Source organism: Cherax quadricarinatus, chromosome 12 (assembly GCF_038502225.1).
Source record: "Cherax quadricarinatus isolate ZL_2023a chromosome 12, ASM3850222v1, whole genome shotgun sequence".
Taxonomy (NCBI): Eukaryota; Metazoa; Arthropoda; class Malacostraca; order Decapoda; family Parastacidae; genus Cherax; species Cherax quadricarinatus.
The window spans coordinates 26,847,792-26,865,555 of record NC_091303.1 but is presented as its reverse complement, the minus strand read 5'-3'; the positions used below and the strand labels follow the sequence as shown (position 1 = coordinate 26,865,555).

General features: G+C 39.5%; 1 protein-coding gene across 3 annotated transcripts in view; it reads left to right on the top strand.

Annotated features, from left to right (window-relative positions):
- Positions 1 to 17,764, top strand: part of GPHR (golgi pH regulator) — a 218,194-nt gene that overhangs the window by 181,289 nt on the left and 19,141 nt on the right. For 2 of the 3 annotated variants that reach the window (XM_070084286.1, XM_070084285.1), the window contains 2 exons: positions 9,039 to 9,104; positions 11,469 to 11,543. In XM_070084286.1, the coding sequence (XP_069940387.1) occupies positions 9,039 to 9,104; positions 11,469 to 11,543 (141 nt within the window). Of the gene's footprint in view, positions 1 to 4,201; positions 4,402 to 9,038; positions 9,105 to 11,468; positions 11,544 to 17,764 lie in introns of those variants that run through there. The other variant, XR_011391904.1, reaches the window with a different exon arrangement.

The window sequence follows — 17,764 nt, the reverse complement described above, 5'->3', positions numbered from 1 at the left end:
GAATTGTTGAGATTAGAAAGACCGGAAATGTAGGGAAGGCAGAGGATAGAAGAGTTCCCATGAGTAGAGAGTTTGGGAGAGAAGAAATTGCGTTTAGCATGTGAGAGGGCAGAGTCTATGAAATGGGAAGGGTAGCCAAGACGGGAGAACGAATTATAAAGAGTGGAAATTTCTGCTGGAAGGAACTGAGGATCACAGATGCGGAGGGCACGGAGAAAGAGGGAGATAAGAACACTTTTCTTGACAGGGGAAGCATGATAGGAAAAGTAGTGAATGTACATGCCACTGTGCATAGGTTTACGGTAAACGGAAAAGGAAAAACCTGTATCTGAGCGGTGGACATGGACATCAAGGAAAGGAAGTAAGGAATTAGATTCCCATTCAGCTTTAAACTTAATGGAAGGGGCAAGATTGTTAAGAGCTTCAAGAAAAGGTTGGAAGAGACTTAGGGAGCACAAAAATAGTGTTAGGCTTGCCGACACTAACAATGCTCTTTTCTGTCACGTCAGAGATCATAGCCATCCTATTGACTGGTCTTCTGCTAAAACTGTCTTCCCTACTTCCAACTCGAACAGTCGCCGTTTAGTTGAATCCTCTCTTATACACAACTTTCCTTGTATGAACCTTAGCCCTGGCTTCGTCTCTGTAGATGCCTTCCTCTCCCACTACATTGTAAAATGCTCCAAACTTCAGAACACCCGTGACTTAACCTGATTCCTCATTTTTTCTTCTTCTTCTTCTTTTTCTTCTTCCTCTTCCCCTTTCCTCTCTCCTTTTCTCCTCTGGGTTGTCTTTCTCTCTCCTGTCTCGTGTTTCTGTTCCTTCTTTATTTTATTTCACCACTTCCCCTTTCACGCACCTCGGTGCGCTTGCTCTCCCTCTGTGGGTTTCTAGCTCTCTTGCAGTGCTCCCCTTCCTTTGTATTTGACTGGCTCGTCTTCCTTATTTCCCACTTCTACCACTACCACTACCACTACCTCTTCTTCTTCTACTACAACTACTGATGAAATTAGACACATGTGCGGCGTCTGGTTGTCTTTGTTGTGGACGTTTCGCCATCCAGTGGCTGGCTGGATGGCGAAACGTCTACGGTGAGGATGCCCGGGTGTTGTGCGTGTGTCATTTCATCCTGTCGGTATTATATACAATTCTTGTACTACTACTACTACTACTACTACTACCACTACTACTACCTCCACCTCTTCCTGCCTATATATAGCCGTCCTGCTCCTCCCCTGTTAGTGTGACTTTGTCAATGGTCCAAGTCGGACCGAAACGTCGTCGTAAGCTTCTGTCTTTTATGTGCGGGTTATTTGTGTATGTTGCTATACTTGACAGTACAGTATACAGTACTCACCACCTAATGTTGTACTTAGTTTGGACATTAAAATTTATCTCTGTGTGAATTTTGTGTGGAACAGAGTAGATCCATTGACCTTAGTTAATTATTTCTGTAAGAGGAACATCAGTACCTTGTAGGATTCACTAAGTTTTTATTTGTAGTTTTGTGGCACATATTTGGACATTTCTCCCACTACATGATACTTAATGTGATGTTTATAAATTATGTCCTTATTTTCAAAATACTTGCTCCCAGCCTAGAGAGAGAGAGAGAGAGAATTTATATAAATTTATTAATGGAACTAGGTCACAAGCATTAAGATCTATTTATAACTGAAAAATTCAGATACATTCTACAATGGGGCCATTGGAGGCAGGACCTCTACTATGTTCAGTCACACACACACTTTACATTTAAGGTGATTCAGCCACATATAGCGATTGTTTTCAAACATCAGTATTATATATGTGCAGAGTATTTTGTTGAGGAGGTAACCAGACTCTGCATGGCTTTATTGTTTATTAATTCTTCTTGTATCTTTGTGATACAATGAGGATTACAATGTGCACTGCTGAGTCAAAGCAGAACTTGCATTAACAACTTTCTATTAGGCATAACTAAAAGTTACCATTTGTTTTTTTATATAAAATATTATTTATGGTGATTTAATATTTTTCAGTGTGTTAAGTGCTTTAGTTTTTATTATCAACAAAAATAAAAGGAAATTTAGAAGATTATAATTTCTACTCATTGCTCAGTAATTGATTTTCTTTTTGTGACATCATATTCTATTTAGAAATTACATATTTTTTTCATTAATTACATAATATAAATAATTCTGTGTTCATGTTTTGATAAACAGCATAGGGATGACAGACTCTGAAATGTTATAAGTCTGTTTTACCAGTATTTGAAGTTTCCCTGGTACTTTTAGCTAATGTTTGACTTCCCTTCTCCCATCCCTTCCACCTTCCATTTTCTCTTGGGAATTTTCTTTTACTTAATGTTCAGTCCCACTTACAGTGCTAGTCACGGCATTATGCCGCCCCTCCCCCACACACGTACCAAAGCACAAACACATACCATGAAAGATTATAATATATATACTTACACACTTACTGAGGTTTTAATACTTGGTGCTGCATCCTTTATGCTTATTCATGTCCCTCAACCATGTAGGAAGACTCAAACACAAATTCTTGAGGGTTTGTGGAGGTATATTATTTCATGCCTCATGTAGAGCAACCTCCAGCCACAGACCATACCCCCGGCCAGGATTGAACCCGCGGTCATAGTCTCAAAACTCCAGCCCGTCGCGTTAGCCACTAGACCAGCTAGCCACAATAAGATTCATCCAACTAGGTATATTTCTACACCATAGGAAGGTTAGCACAGGCACCACTGTGACCACAAATGCAAGTTTTTACAGACGAATCTCCAGCTAGCGTGGCCGTGACGAACTCTAGCTCAAGTCCCTTCACTGCCGTCAACATGACTCAAGAAATCGTAATGACAAGATTGCAAACAAACCATACCCCCGGCCGGAATTGAACCCGCGGTCATGGAGTCTCAAAACTCCAGCCCGTCGCATTAGCCACTAGACCAGCTAGCCACAATAAGATTCATCCAACTAGGTATATTTCTACACCATAGGAAGGTTAGCACAGGCACCACTGTGACCACAAATGCAAGTTTTTACAGACGAATGTCCAGCTAGCATGGCCATGACGAACTCTAGCTCAAGTCCCTTCACCGCCGTCAACATGACTCAAGAAATCGTAATGACACGATTGCAAACAAACCATACCCCCGGCCGGGATTGAACCCGCGGTCATAGAGTCTCAAAACTCCAGCCCGTCGCGTTAGCCACTAGACCAGCTAGCCACAATAAGATTCATCCAACTAGTTATATTTCTACACCATAGGAAGGTTAGCACAGGCACCACTGTGACCACAAATTGCATTTGTGGTCACAGTGGTTTCAAATTGCATTTGTGGTCACAGTGGTGCTTGTGCTAACCTTCCTATGGTGTAGAAATATACGTAGTTGGATGAATCTTATTGTGGCTAGCTGGTCTAGTGGCTAACGCGACAGGCTGGAGTTTTGAGACTCTATGACCGCGGGTTCAATCCCGGCCGGGGGTATGGTTTGTTTGCAATCGTGTCATTACGATTTCTTGAGTCCAGCCACAGGATGGAACTGATATCCTTGCCCTGTAAACTTCGTTTCACTATTGACCAGAGGTTCTCAATAAGGTTTAGGTATGAGGAATTGCCTGGCCAGTCATTAAAGAACCTCACTTCACAGTCTTTAAGCCACTGAACTACAGATTTGGCAGTATGACACGGTGCATCATCCTGCTTAAAAGCTACATCCCCACACTTGTCAAATGCCTCAGGTAAATTCACACAATAACTCCAGGAAATGGGAAGTACAATGCCTGCACTTTAAAGGAGGGGTTTGGGATATTGGCAGTTTGGAGGGATATGTTATGTATCTCTGTACGTATATGCTTCTTAACTGTTATATTCTGAGCACCTCTGCAAAAGCAGTGATAATGTGTGAGTGTGGTGAAAGTGTTGAATGATGATGAAAGTATTTTCTTTTTGGGGATTTTCTTTCTTTTTTTGGGTCACCCTGCCTCGGTGGGAGACGACCGACTTGTTGAAAAAAAAAAAAAAAAATTATACTGGTTCATATACTGGTTTTTGGGAAGCACAGTAAGTTCACCAACACTCTGAGCACTGAAACACCCCTAAACCATGAGCAAGTCTGGGTATTTGGTGGTCCCACAGGTGTAGCGTAGGTCTATGGAGTCACTACCTCTAGGCCAGTACACATGTCCCTCACGGTTACAGGTGACGGTGAAGGTTGCTTCATCACTCCAAAGTACTTCAGACCACTGTTAAGGATTCCAATGAAGATATTTCTTTGCATAATCCAGCCTACATGTCTTGTGGTTTGGAGAGGATCGGTTTCTTAACCTGGCAGTGACTACTGTAGCCCAGTTCTGATGCATGTCTGTTAACAGTTCTTACAGACACCTCTGAGAGAAGATGTAAGTTCTTTTCTTTCAATTCTCTAGCAGTTATCTTAGGTGTACTCTCTAAGTGCTTCTTTAACACAGTTAAGGTACAAATAGATGTCTTCTTCGAGGGGCCAGGCCGAGGTTTGTTAGACGGTAACTCAACACCACCACCAGCCTTGAAACACTGCACCCAGTTCCTCAGTGAATGTTCACACACATCATCATTCTCAACTATTTCTTTCGTCTGGTGCCCAGCTTTGTGAAGCCCTATGATTTGAGCTATAGTTTCAGGTGTTAAAGACTTCCTTTTACCCATAATAAAACATGTATAGCCCCAAAACCAAAGGGAACACTGGACAAAAGATGGGGCAGATGAGAGACAAAAGTGCAACACTTCCTCTCACTACGGCAGCCACATGAGCGCTGAGGAGTTACTGTGGAGTGTGGCGGCAGGCCATGACATCATGCTAACGGCTGCTACCCGGCATAATGCACTGACGAAAAAGACCCTCCTGTATGGTAGGCCTTTGATTTTCATCACGGCATGACTAGCACTGTAGATGACATTGCCAACAACAACCATTGCCTGTAAGACATTTTTGTTCCCCCAGTGTGGTAGTAACTCTTGAGTTTGTTAAACCTTCTGAGGTGGGTTTCCATGAATTTTTCCTCTCCCACAAATACACTAACATTAGATGCCTCATTGACATGTTGGGGAAGCCACTCTGTATGTGTACAGTAAGATTTCAATTAGATGACATCCTCTTTAGCTTGCCTTTCATGTGAGCTGGAAAGAACTAAAGCAATCATTTGCTGGGGGTCAGTAAAAGATTTGACACTTGCAGTCTGGTCAGATTAACAGGTCATCTCTCCCTCAGCTTCTCTGTCCCAACTTGAGTGTCAGTTTCATTCTGTGCCCTCACAGAGAGTTGTGATCTTATGCAAGAAGAGAACATTCATCTCCTCCTTTCTTTATTTCATTTCATGTGTCAGGTTACCTTCAAGTGCCACATGAGTGAAATCTCCATCATGAACCAAACCACAGTACAGGTTGGGATTGAACTCGTGGCAGATGAGTCATACAACTCCAGACCAGCTGGCTTATGCGCTGGCCTGGAGTTTTACAACACATTTGCTGTGAGTTCAGTCCCCATCCGTACCGTGGCTTGTTTGCAATCGTGTCATTATGATTTCGTGAGTCCATTATGAAGTTTTCAGGCTCTAGTGGAGCAGTGGGAAACTCCTTTCTTGGGCTTGTTTTCCCACATTTAGTTTCATTCGCAGTAGCAGCATATGCTAGGACCCTGTGTTCATGATAATTCTAGGTTCTGTACCTCTTTCTTCCAACAGCATTATTCAAGAAACGGCAGCCCTCATTTTCAGGTTATTCATTTATCCCTTTCAGGGTCCGTCCCGTAGATCTACGGCTTTACGGTGAGTGTCCAAACCGTAGATCTACGCCATGAGCTCAGCTCACTCTGATAAACTGTGAGTGGTACATTTGGGCCTAGATATGAGAGAATACATCTGTGTGGTATGTGTGCACCACATAAAACAGATCCTGCAGCACACTGTGTATAATGAGAGAAAAAAACTGAAATCATGATTTTTCGATTAAAACAGCAACTTTGCAGTGTTTTTTCGTATGTTTTTTTATAGTTGTATTTGCGATTTCTTGGTCTCATTTGATAGAATGGAAGACATATTACAGAAATAGAGATGATTTTGATTGGTTTTAGCACTGGAAATGGCTTGAAACTGAGCTCAAAGTAGCGGAAATGTTAAATTTTTGCCGATATTCAGGAGTAAACAAACGACCTCACACATCTAATACACGTCAGCTGGTGGGTCTAATATACATTCACAAATATGGTGATGATATTTATACAATTATTACAGTATTGCATAACAGTAAATCTTCTATTTTTTGGTGTGAATAAAAATTCATTATGTGAATAAAAAATGAAAATGGAATTTATTTGTAAAGCCTCAAAACATAACTAATGAACAGAGGAAATGTTAGTTTAGTGCCAGGAATGCCTACATTGTTTATTCTGGACCCTATTTTGAAATTGGAATATTTTGAACTTTGTGTTAAATTGGCCAAATTAACAATTTCCGATCACTTTATTTTGTAGTTGAAACAGTTGACTTGGCGATTTCTTGTGCTCAATCGATAGAATAGAAGTAATACTAGTGAAATAGCTAAGAATTTGGTTGATTGGAATAATGTAATTGGCCTAAAATGGGAGTCAAAGTCGGCAAAATCGCCGATTCGTAAATATCGCTGACACATCAAAATTCGCGAGAGCATAATTTCGTCAATTTTCCATCAAATTTCGTACTTTTTGTTTTATTACCTTCACAAAAAGATTCTCTACGATTTCATAAGAAAAAATAACATTTTTTTTTTTTTTAAATTCTTGGACACTGGTGCGTGACTCCAGATTTGGGCCTTGGACCCTGAAAGGGTTATTAACTCGCTCTCAAGGTCGAAAAATTCTCAAAAAAAAAAAAAAAAAAGTTTTTTCTTATGAAATGATATACTCTTTTTCCGAAGGTAATGACACCAGAAGTATGAAATTTGATGGAAAACTTACGAAATTACACTCACGCGAAGTTAGTGAAATCAGCGATATTTGTGCATTGGCGATTTTGCCCAATTTGAGCCATATTTTCAGCCAGTTCCATTGTTCCAGTCGGCTAAAATCATAGTTATTTCGCTAGAACTCCATTTGTTCTATCAATTGAGTACAAGAAATCGCCCATTTACTGATTTCAACTACCCAATAAAGTGGTCAAAAATTGGCAATTTGGCCAATTTCACAGAAATTTCAGAAGATGCCAATTTCAAAATAGGGTCCAGAAAAGAAAAGACAGACATTCCTGGAACTAAAATAATATTTTCTCTGTTCATTAGTCATGTCTCCAGGCCCCTCTTATATTACTCTTGCTTTCCATTTTGAATTTTAATTCTCACAAAAAAATAGAAGATCTACTGTTATGCACACTACTGCATTATTGTAAAAATGGTATAAATAACATCAGCACACTTGTGAAAGAATATTACTCACCAGTTGACGTGTATTGGACGAGTGCCGTGATTTGTTTTCTCTTGAATATCGGCAAAAATCGAACATTTCCGCTAATTTGAGCTCAATTTCAAGGTACTTTTCATCGTGAAACCAATCAAAATCATCTCTATTTCTGTAATATATCATCCTTTCTGTCAAATGAGACCAAGAAAACGAGAATGCAACCATAAATACCATATGAAAATACACTGCAAAGTCACTGTTTTAAACCAAAAACAAGGGTGGAGTTTTTTTTTCTCATTATGCACTGCATGCTGCAGGTTTTTTTTTTATACTGCGTACACTGACCACTCAGGCCCATTCTTTCATATGTAGGCCTGCCAGCTTTCTTCCACCAGATTTGCAGGCGCTAGAATTTTGGCGTGTAAATACGGGACCGACACTGGCTCTCAAGCGGTACATGTATAGGACCGACCCTGAAAGAGTTAAAGGATTGTTTATTCATGTCCAAACTGTGGCCTCAAACTTTGAGACAAACAGCCCTCTTATCTCTGGTTTTGATGGCAATGCGAAGCTCCTTTCTAATTGAGGCAAGAAATTTTTGTTGGCATACACTGTCAGGGCTTAAGCTCTCTCAGAAATCAATCTCTGAACACTGAAAGGGCATTTGGCTCTTTGGCTATGGTAGCCCAGGTGCCTCTGGAGCTTATCATGGAGAATGTGATTCTGAGAGGGCAAGTCCATGCTCACCCTCCTTTATGCATTTACAGTTCCTTGAAAAGGAGTGTCTTGATTGGAAGACTTTGAGTTACCCTCCTTTTCTTTGGATCAAACCTGAGTGCCTCCCATTCCCCAGGAACTGTATGACTCTTCTGGGTTTGGCACTTTCCCATGAATATACTGTAATAATAATAATATTATTATTATTATTATTATTAATTAATAATAATAATAATATGTATTATTATCATGATGTATTTGCTGTTTAATATGAGTAGGTATGTATGCAGTGATCAGGATTTGTCATAACCAGGTTGTGAATCTCTGCCATCCCCTAATATAAGGATATAGGATTTGCTTAGAACCTGTAATAAAATCCTTTGCACTCACATCTTAGGCTTAAGAGTCTTTTGTGAAGTTTACTTATGAAAATTGTTGAATTAAACAGTTTATTTGCTGCAGGTCTTAGTAATAAAGTATTTTAATTTCACACCTCTGCTATCTTTAGTATGTTGATAGTTCATTGAAACCTAGACAGAATATGCTTTGAAGTACAGTATTACAAACTATTTTCTGTATAGGGCACAATTAACCATGGAGACTGCTAGCTCTGCATGTCAGCTGTGTCTAAAGCTGTTATAACTGATTTTTTGGCCTGGTGGTACCAGACAGTTATGAAAGAAAACAGACATTTTTAAGAGATAACAGAAGACTGAAGAGTTAGGGAAGAAAACAGGTGAAAGTGGTAGAGAAATCCAAATACTGATAAAATATTGGTATGTTTTTCAGAAAAGTTGTTAGGTCACCATTATTTATCAAATTCTACACAAAGACTAGGTATTTGTAGCTCAAAGCATTATACATACTAGTTATATGATGCACTGTAGTATATTGTTTATTTTATTATTGCAGTTCTTCTATGCAGTGTCTAGCAGCAAATCTTCAAACATCATTGTACTTGTTCTGGCACAGCTGATGGTAAGTATATTGTTACAGTATAGAGTTTGACAGTGTGACAAGAGAAAGGACTAATACAAACTAGAAAAGAGAAAAGTTCAGGTGTCCCTAGTTTTTTGTGACAGATTTGTTCCCAGCTGATGGAACAAAAACCCAATATAGCATATAAAACATAGGGTTGTATATATGTTGGTAAAATTACTGACAGTATGTAAAGTAAAAGGACATAAGTGCAACTAATGTAACATTTTATTGTGGCAACGTTTCTCTCTCCAGGAGCTTTGTCAAGCCGTTACAAATAGTACATGGACACAGTGTATATAGGCTCAGAGTGAGGTGGAATACTAGTGGTAGTAGTAGTAGTGATATAAGTTGTTGTAGTAGTACAATATACAGTACACTACTGTATAAACATTTAAAAATATACTAAAAATGTTATAAATGGTGCAAGGGTGACATTAAAGCAATATCAAAGATTGTTGACATAAACCCACTACCATTATAGTATGCTCCTCATTTAGCAAAGAATTCGTTTATTGACGCAGTATTAGGAACGGAACTCTGTCGTTAAGTGAGGAGAGGCTGTACTACTATACTTTTTTGTATAATGTGTCTCACAAGTCAAGACACATGGTACAGTGTGTCTCACAAGTCTAGACCTATGGTACAGTGTGTCTTACAAATCTAGATCCATGATACAGTGTGTTTCAAGTCTGTAATATGGTACAGGGTGTTTCACAAGTCTGGATCACAGTACAGGGTGCCCCAGACTTGGTGTTTTAAAACATGTTATTACAGTACAGTGGAACTTCATGTTTTGGCCACTGCGTTTATTGGCCGATTCGTATTTAGGCCGGTTTTTAGGCAGAAGTTTTGCTCCATATTTCGGCCGTTGCCTCGTATATCAGCCATATTAGACGCGTCAGCCCAGGACACCACACGTAGATGAGTCAGTCTCCCCTTGTCTGTTGGCGAGTGAGCATGTACTCCATGAATTCATTCAAACATTTCCTTAAAATCTATTTTTTGGTGGTTTATTTTATTAAGTGTGACTGTGAAATAAATTACCATGGGATGTATGGGAAAAACAAATTAACAATCACTTCTATCCTAGAAAAGAAAGAACAAATCAAGGAAGCTGATGTAGCTTGTTTATTAAGTGAGACTGTGAAATAAGCCACCATGGGCAGGGAGTGTAGCAGGCATGCAGGGAGTGTAGCAGGCATGCAGGGAGTGTAGCAGGCAAGCAGGAAGTGTAGCAGGTAAGCAGGGAGTGTAGCAGGCAAGCAGGGAGTGTAGCAGGGAAACAAGGAGTGTGGAAGGGAGGCAGGGAGTGTAGCAGGCTGGCAGGGAGTGTAGCAGGCTGGCAGGGAGTGCAGCAGGTATGCAGGAAGTGTAACAGGCAAGCAAGGAGTGTAGCAGGCATGCAGGGAGTGTAGCAGGCATGCAGGGAGTGTAGCAGGCAAGCAGGGAGTGTAGCAGGGAAACAGGGAGTGTGGAAGGGAGGCAGGGAGTGTAGCAGGCAAGCAGGGAGTGTAGCAGGGAAACAGGGAGTGTGGAAGGGAGGCAGGGAGTGTAGCAGGCAGGCAGAAAGTGTAGCATGGAGGGAGGGAGGGAGCATAGCAGGCATGCAGGGAGTGTAGCAAGGAGTATAGCATGGAGGCAGGGAGTGTAGCAGGCCAGCAGGGAGTGTAGCAGGCATGCAGGGAGTGTAGCAGGGAAACAGGGAGTGTAGAAGGGAGCCAGGGAGTGTAGCAGGGAAACAGGGAGTGTGGAAGGGAGGCAGGGAGTGTAGCAGGGAAACAGGGAGTGTGGAAGGGAGGCAAGGAGTGTAGCAGGCATGCAGGGAGTGTAGCAGGCAGGCAGGGAGTGTAGCAGGGAGGGAGGGAAATAACCCCAGAGAGAGCTTTGATACCTGAAGTCCTTATGTAGGGGGAGTCCCCTTCCAAACAATAATCAATCCATCCTCTGTCCACAAGCCAATAAGAGTCTTCAATAAAGGTATGTAATAGTGATTTAAATGTTTATTTATTTTATTTAGCTCTCTTTGTAAAACTATAATTAATCTTTAAAAAATGTATTTTTTGTGAATGTTTTTGGGTGTCTGGAATGGATTAATTGTATTTACATTAATTCTTGTGGGAAATATTGCTTCGAATTGAGGCCAACTTTCTGGAACGGATTACGGCCGAAAAATGAGGTTCCACTGTATTAGGAAAAAAAACTGGAGATAAAATTACTGTTAAAATTTACTTTAAGCTTATATATCTGCACACCCATTATTGTTACCAAATAAGGGTATAAATATAAAGCATTTTACTTTAGTGTGCAAAAAATGTATATTTTCCTATACTACTTTGACTTCAGTTTTTTACTAATTTCCAGGGAATGTATTTTGTATCCATGGTGATGCTCATGAGAATGAACATGCCACTTGAATATCGGACAATCATCACACAGGTGAGGCAGTATTTTGTGAAATATAATTTTTTAAATTAAACTTTGCCACTAGAAAGCCCTGTAATTCTGCATGCCAGTAATTTCTGTATTAGGTAAATGGGGTCTGTCAGCAATATTAATACATAGCTTATTTTTTTTTAAATATTTAAACATACCAGTAGGTATAGATACAGTAAATGGTTGTTAACCCTTAAACTGTCCAAGCAGATCTATGTTCACATGCGTAGTGCTCCAAAAGTAGATTTACTTTTTTTTTACATATTTTCAAATATAACAAAAAAGAAAAGTAGATCAAAGTTTTTTTTAGATGTTTTCAAATATATATACAGTGGACCCCCGGTTTACGATCACCTCCCGATGCGACCAATTATGTAAGTGTATTTATGTAAGTGCGTTTGTACGTGTATGTTTGGGGGTCTGAAATGGACTAATCTAATTCACAATATTCCTTATGGGAACAAATTCGTTCAGTAATGGCACCTGAACATACTTCTGGAATGAAATAATATCGTAAACCGGGGGTCCACTGTACAGTGGACCCCCGCATAACGATGGCATCGCATAGCGATTTTTCCGCATAACGATTACTTTTATCGCAAAATTTTTGCCGCGCATACCGATTAAAAACCCGCATACCGATTTTCGTCCGAGACGCGTCCAATGTGCCCTCAGCCAGCCTCACATGTGCCGCTCCGTCCCATTGTTTACCAGCCAGCCTCCGCGGTAACATCCAAGCATACACTCGGAATATTTCGTATTATTACAGTATTTTCGGTGCTGTTTCTGGAAAATAAGTGACCATGGGCCCCAAGAAAGCTTCTAGTGCCAACCCTGTGGTAAAAAGGGTGAGAATTAGTATGGAAATTAAGAAAGATTTTGAAGGGTTTGGGGCTAACCCTGAGAAGCCTATGCCAGTTGTGGAATCCATTGTGCCTACTTCAAAGATTAAGGAAATGTGTGCAGAGTGGGTTGAACTGCAAACCTTTATAGATGAAAATCACCCTGACACAGCTGTTGCAAGCCGTGCTTGTGACTATTTCAATGACAATGTTATGGCCCATTTTAGGAAAGTCTTGAAGGAACGGGAGGTACAGAGCTCTATGGACAGATTTGTTGTGCGACAGAGGTCCAGTGACTCTCAAGCTGGTCCTAGTGGCATTAAAAGAAGAAGGGAAGTAACCCCAGAAAAGGACTTGCTACCTCAAGTCCTAATGGAAGGGGATTCCCCTTCTAAACAGTAAGAAGATAATGCTCTCCCCTCCTCCCATCCCATCAATCATCACCAGATCTTCAATAAAAGTAAGTGTCATGTAATTGTGCATGCCTTTTTCAGTTTGTGTGTATTAAAATTAACATTTCATGTGGTAAAAAAAAAATTTTTTTCATACTTTTGGGCGTCTTGCACGGATTAATTTTATTTCCATTATTTCTTATGGGGAAAATTCATTCGCATAACGATTATTTCGCATAACGATGAGCCCTCTTGCACGGATTAAAATCGTTAACCGGGGGTCCACTGTATATATAAAAAAAAAAAAATTACTTTTTTTTTTGCATACTTTCAAATGTTGAAAAAACGTAGATCTACGTTTGGACAGTTTAAGGGTTAATAGAAAGGTGTATTGCAGAAGATTTTCGAATAAAATGACTGCAACTTGTGTATACCCATAAGATCATTGTCTGTGAAGACATAAGTGTGAGTAAAGAAAAAGACCTTACTTGAGAAATAAGTTTCATACAGACAGCTGGTTCCTTTAGCTTACTGTATATAAGCCATGGAGACACATAAGATGAGGTACTCCTTGATCTAACTCATCTCTGTAGCAAAGAAGGTATGTATCAGTAAAATAAAGTGAGTTAAGTATGAATGGTAGCAACTGCTGTACTTAGTGTACTGTACTGTACTGTAATTGCTTCTTTTTTTTGTTCATCATTTGAATTATGTATTGAAAGAGGTTTGGTAATAAGTAATACATATTTTAAGAAAAAAGGTTAAATAAGTACAGTATACAAGATACGAAATAACATGTAATGAAATTAGTTTGTTAGATTGTGTATTGGTGGATAAAAGGTTGATGGGTAGACTTCAGGATGTACATGTTTATAGAGAAGCAAAAGATATATCATCATTTAGTCATAGTTACAGTTAGAGTAAAAGGTAGATGGAGCAAAAGGAATATGGCAACAGCAAGTAAGAGAGAGGTGAAAGTTTATAAACTAAGGGAGGAGGAAGTTAGGGTGAGATATAAGCAGCTATTGGGAGAAAGGTGGCCCAATGAGAATATAGGTATTATGGAGGTTGAAGAGGGGTGGGATAGTTTTAAAAAGGTAGTGTTAGAATGTGGAGCAGAAGTTTGTGGTTATAGGAGGGTGGGTGCAGGGGGAAAGAGGAGTGATTGATGGAATGATAAGGTAAAGGGTGTGATAAAACAGAAAAGGTCATGTATGAGAGATTTTTACAGAGCAGAAGTGATATTAGAAGGGTGGAGTATATAAAGAGTAAAAGAGAGGTGAAGAGAGTGGTGAGGAAGTACAAAAGGGGAGCAAATGATAGAGTGGGTGAGGCACTGTCAACAAATTTTGCTGAGAATAAGAAAAAAATTTGAAGTGAGATAAATAGGTTAAGAAAGTCTAGGGAACGAATAGATTTGACAGTTAAAAACAGAATAGGGGAGTTAGTAGATGGGGAGTTGGAGATAATGGGAAGATGGTGGAAATATTTTGAGGAACTGTTAAATATTGTTGCAGAGAGGGAGGCAGTAATTTCATGCATTGACCAGGGTGGTATAACATCTTTTAGGGGTAAAGAAGAGCCGGATGTGAGTGTAGGGGAGGTGCGTGAGACATTATGTAGAATGGAAGGGGGTAAAACAGATGGAACTGATGGGATCATGACAGAAATGTTAAAAGCAGGGGGGGGGGATATAGTGTTGGAGTGGTTGGTACTTTTGTTCAATAAATGTTTGAAAGAGGGGAAGGTACCTAGGGATTGGCAGAGAGCATGTATAGTCCCTTTATATAAAGAGAAAGGGGGACAAAGAGATCGTAAAAATTATAGGGGAATAAGTTTACTGAGTATGCCAGGTAAAGTGTATGGTAGGGTTATTATTGAAAGAATTAGAGGTAAGACAGAGAGCAGGATTGCAGATGAACAGGGAGGCTTTAGAATGGGTAGAGGATGTGTAGATCAAGTGTTTACGTTGAAACTTTTTTTTTTTTTCTCAACAAGTTGGCCGTCTCCCACCGAGGCAGGGTGAACAGTATTTAGATAAAGGTAGGGAAGCTTTCATTGCATATATGGATTTAGAAAAGGCATATATGGTGGATTGGGGAGCAATATGGCAGATGTTGCAAGTGTATGGAATAGGTGGTAAGTTACTAAATGCTGTAAAGAGTTTTTATGAGGATAGTGAGGCTCAGGTTAGGGTGTGTAGGAGAGAGGGAGATTACTTCCCAGTAAAAGTAGGTCTTAGACAGGGATGTGTAATGTCACCATGGTTTAATATATTTATAGATGAGGTTGTAAAAAAATAAATGCTAGGGTGTTGGGGAGAGGGGTGGAATTAAATTATGAGAAATCAAATACAAAATGGGAGTTGACACAGGTACTTTTTTGCTGATGATACTGTGCTTTTGGGAGATTCTAAAGAAAAGTTGCAGAGGTTAGTGGACGAGTTTGGGAGGCTGTGTAAAGAAAGAAATTTGAAAGTGAACATAGATAAGAGTAAGGTGATGAGGGTATCAAATGAGTTAGGTACAGAAAAATTGGATACCACAGTGGAGGCAGGGAGTATGGAAGAAGTGATTGTGTTCAGATTTGTCAGCAGATGGGTTTTATGAAGGACAAGGTTAACCATAGAATTGATGAAGGAAAAAAGGTGAGTGGTTCATTGAGGTGTCTGTGGAAACAAAAAATGTTTTCCATGGAGGCAAAGAAGGGACTGTATGAGAGTATGGTGGCACCAACACTTATATGGGTATGAAGCATGGGTTGTGAATGCTGCAGCGAGGAGGCTGGAGGCAGTGGAGATGTCGTGTTTAAGGGTGATGTGTGGTGTAAATATTATGCAGAGAATTCGTTGTGGAATTTAGGAGGAGCTGTAGAGTCACAAAAAATATTCAGAGGGTTGAAGAGGGGTTATTGAAGTGGTTTGGTCATTTAGAGAGGATGGAACAAAACAGAATGACTTGGGAAGGTGTAATGGAAGGGAGGAGGGGTAGAGGGGTTAAAAGAGGTTTTGTGTGCAAGGGGCCTGGACATGCAGCAGGCATGTGTGAGCATGTTAGATAGGAGTGAATGGGGACAAATGATTTTTGGGACCTGATGAGCTGTTGGAGTGTGAGCAAGGTAATATTTTGTGAAGGGATTCAAGGAAACAGGTTAGCTGGACTTAAGTCCTGGAGGTGGGAAGTACAGTCAATGCCTACACTTTACAGGAGGGGTTTGAGATTTTGGCTGTTTGGAGTGACATGTAAACTATCATATCTAGGCACCTCTGCAAAGACATTGATTATGTATGAATGATGGTGAAAGTGTTTCTTTCATTTTTGGGTCACCCTGCTTTGGTGGGAGACAGCTGGCATGTTAAAACAAAAAATTAACTTACAGCACTGCAGCAATATTTCACTAGCAGTTAAGCAGATTCATTAAATTAACACACTTTATATAAAATTATTAATCTCTAAGTGAATGGAAGAATGAAGGACAGAAATGTGTACCATTTTCTAACACTCATTTCCTCCCTGTTTTTACACAAGGGGACAAAAGAAATTTCAGAAATCAGTCCTTATACAGGTCAAGACAAAAAAAAATTATGCAAAATCTAGGTGACTAGTGACAAATAGATAGGTTAAAACCAAATAAGTGGATGGGCCATGGTCAGAGGTTTTCAAGGGTTATAAAGGAATGTAAGGAGGAACTAAGTAAATCATTAGCTAGGCTAACAAATCACTATAAATGGACATTGTACCAGATAAGTGGAAAATAGTAAATGTGATACCTATATACAAATCTTGAATCAATAATTTCAGACAGAATTTGAAATGACCTTGAAAAATATAATTTAATCAATAAATTGCAGCACAGTTTTACAAAGGGGATATTCCTGACTTACAAATTTACTAGCTTTTTTTTACTAAGGCATTTGAAGCAGTTCACCAAGATAAAGAATACACTGTCATATATGTGGATTTCAGCAAGGCTTTTGATAGTTCAGTACCACACAGGAGATTGATGAAGAAAGTAGCAACACACTGAATAGGTGGAGAAATTATCTGGACTGAGGCATGGTTGACCATTAGACAACACATAGTTTGTATAAATGGGGAGAAATCAGAGTGGGCCTCCATTACCATTGGTGTTCCACAGGGGTCAGTATTGGGCTCCTTATTGTTTACAATATGTAATTAACAACTTAGATGAGAGAATAAATAGCAGTATAAGCAACTGTGCAAATGGCACTAGAATAGGCTGTCAGATCAATTCTGACGAGGACACAAGATGTACAGAATGTTCTTGATAGGTTGATTTTATGGTCTGTTTTATGGTCTGAGAAATAGCACATGCAGTTTAATGTAGACAAATGTAAGGTTCTATGCAGTTTAATGTAGACAAATGTAAGGTTCTATTCTTGGAAAAATATATTAGCTATGGCACCTATAAACTAGACAAGCTAAATCTCAGTGAAACTTAATGCAAAAAAGACCTAGGAGTCCTGGTTAGCAGTAATCTAAAGCCAAGACAACAGTGCATAAGTGTTTACAATAAAGCTGATAGAATTTTTGGCTTTGCATCAAGAAGTGTAAATAATATGAGTCCTCAGGTTGCACTTTATGTACAGCAGGTCCTCAAATAACATCATTTTGTTCAGTGTCATTTCATTATAACTGAGAATAAAATCTAATGAATACAAAATATTGTAAAATAAAAATCCATAAAGTATACGATAATCATGCAAATGCACAACAATAAACGATGTGGTATGAAAGCGCTCAGCGAGCTCACCATATTTGTTATTGTTTGTATTTGAACTGCATGGTAGTAAGAAGTGCTCGTGACAATTTTCATTTTACAAACATTTATTCCTTGATTTAACACTGTTGCAATGAGTGCTACAGATGCACTGTGCACCCCTGATGTCTGTGGCCACAAAAAAACAAAAGAAAAAGTGTGGCATTAGAAACAAAACTAGAAGTTTTAAAGAGTTTTGACAATAGACTGC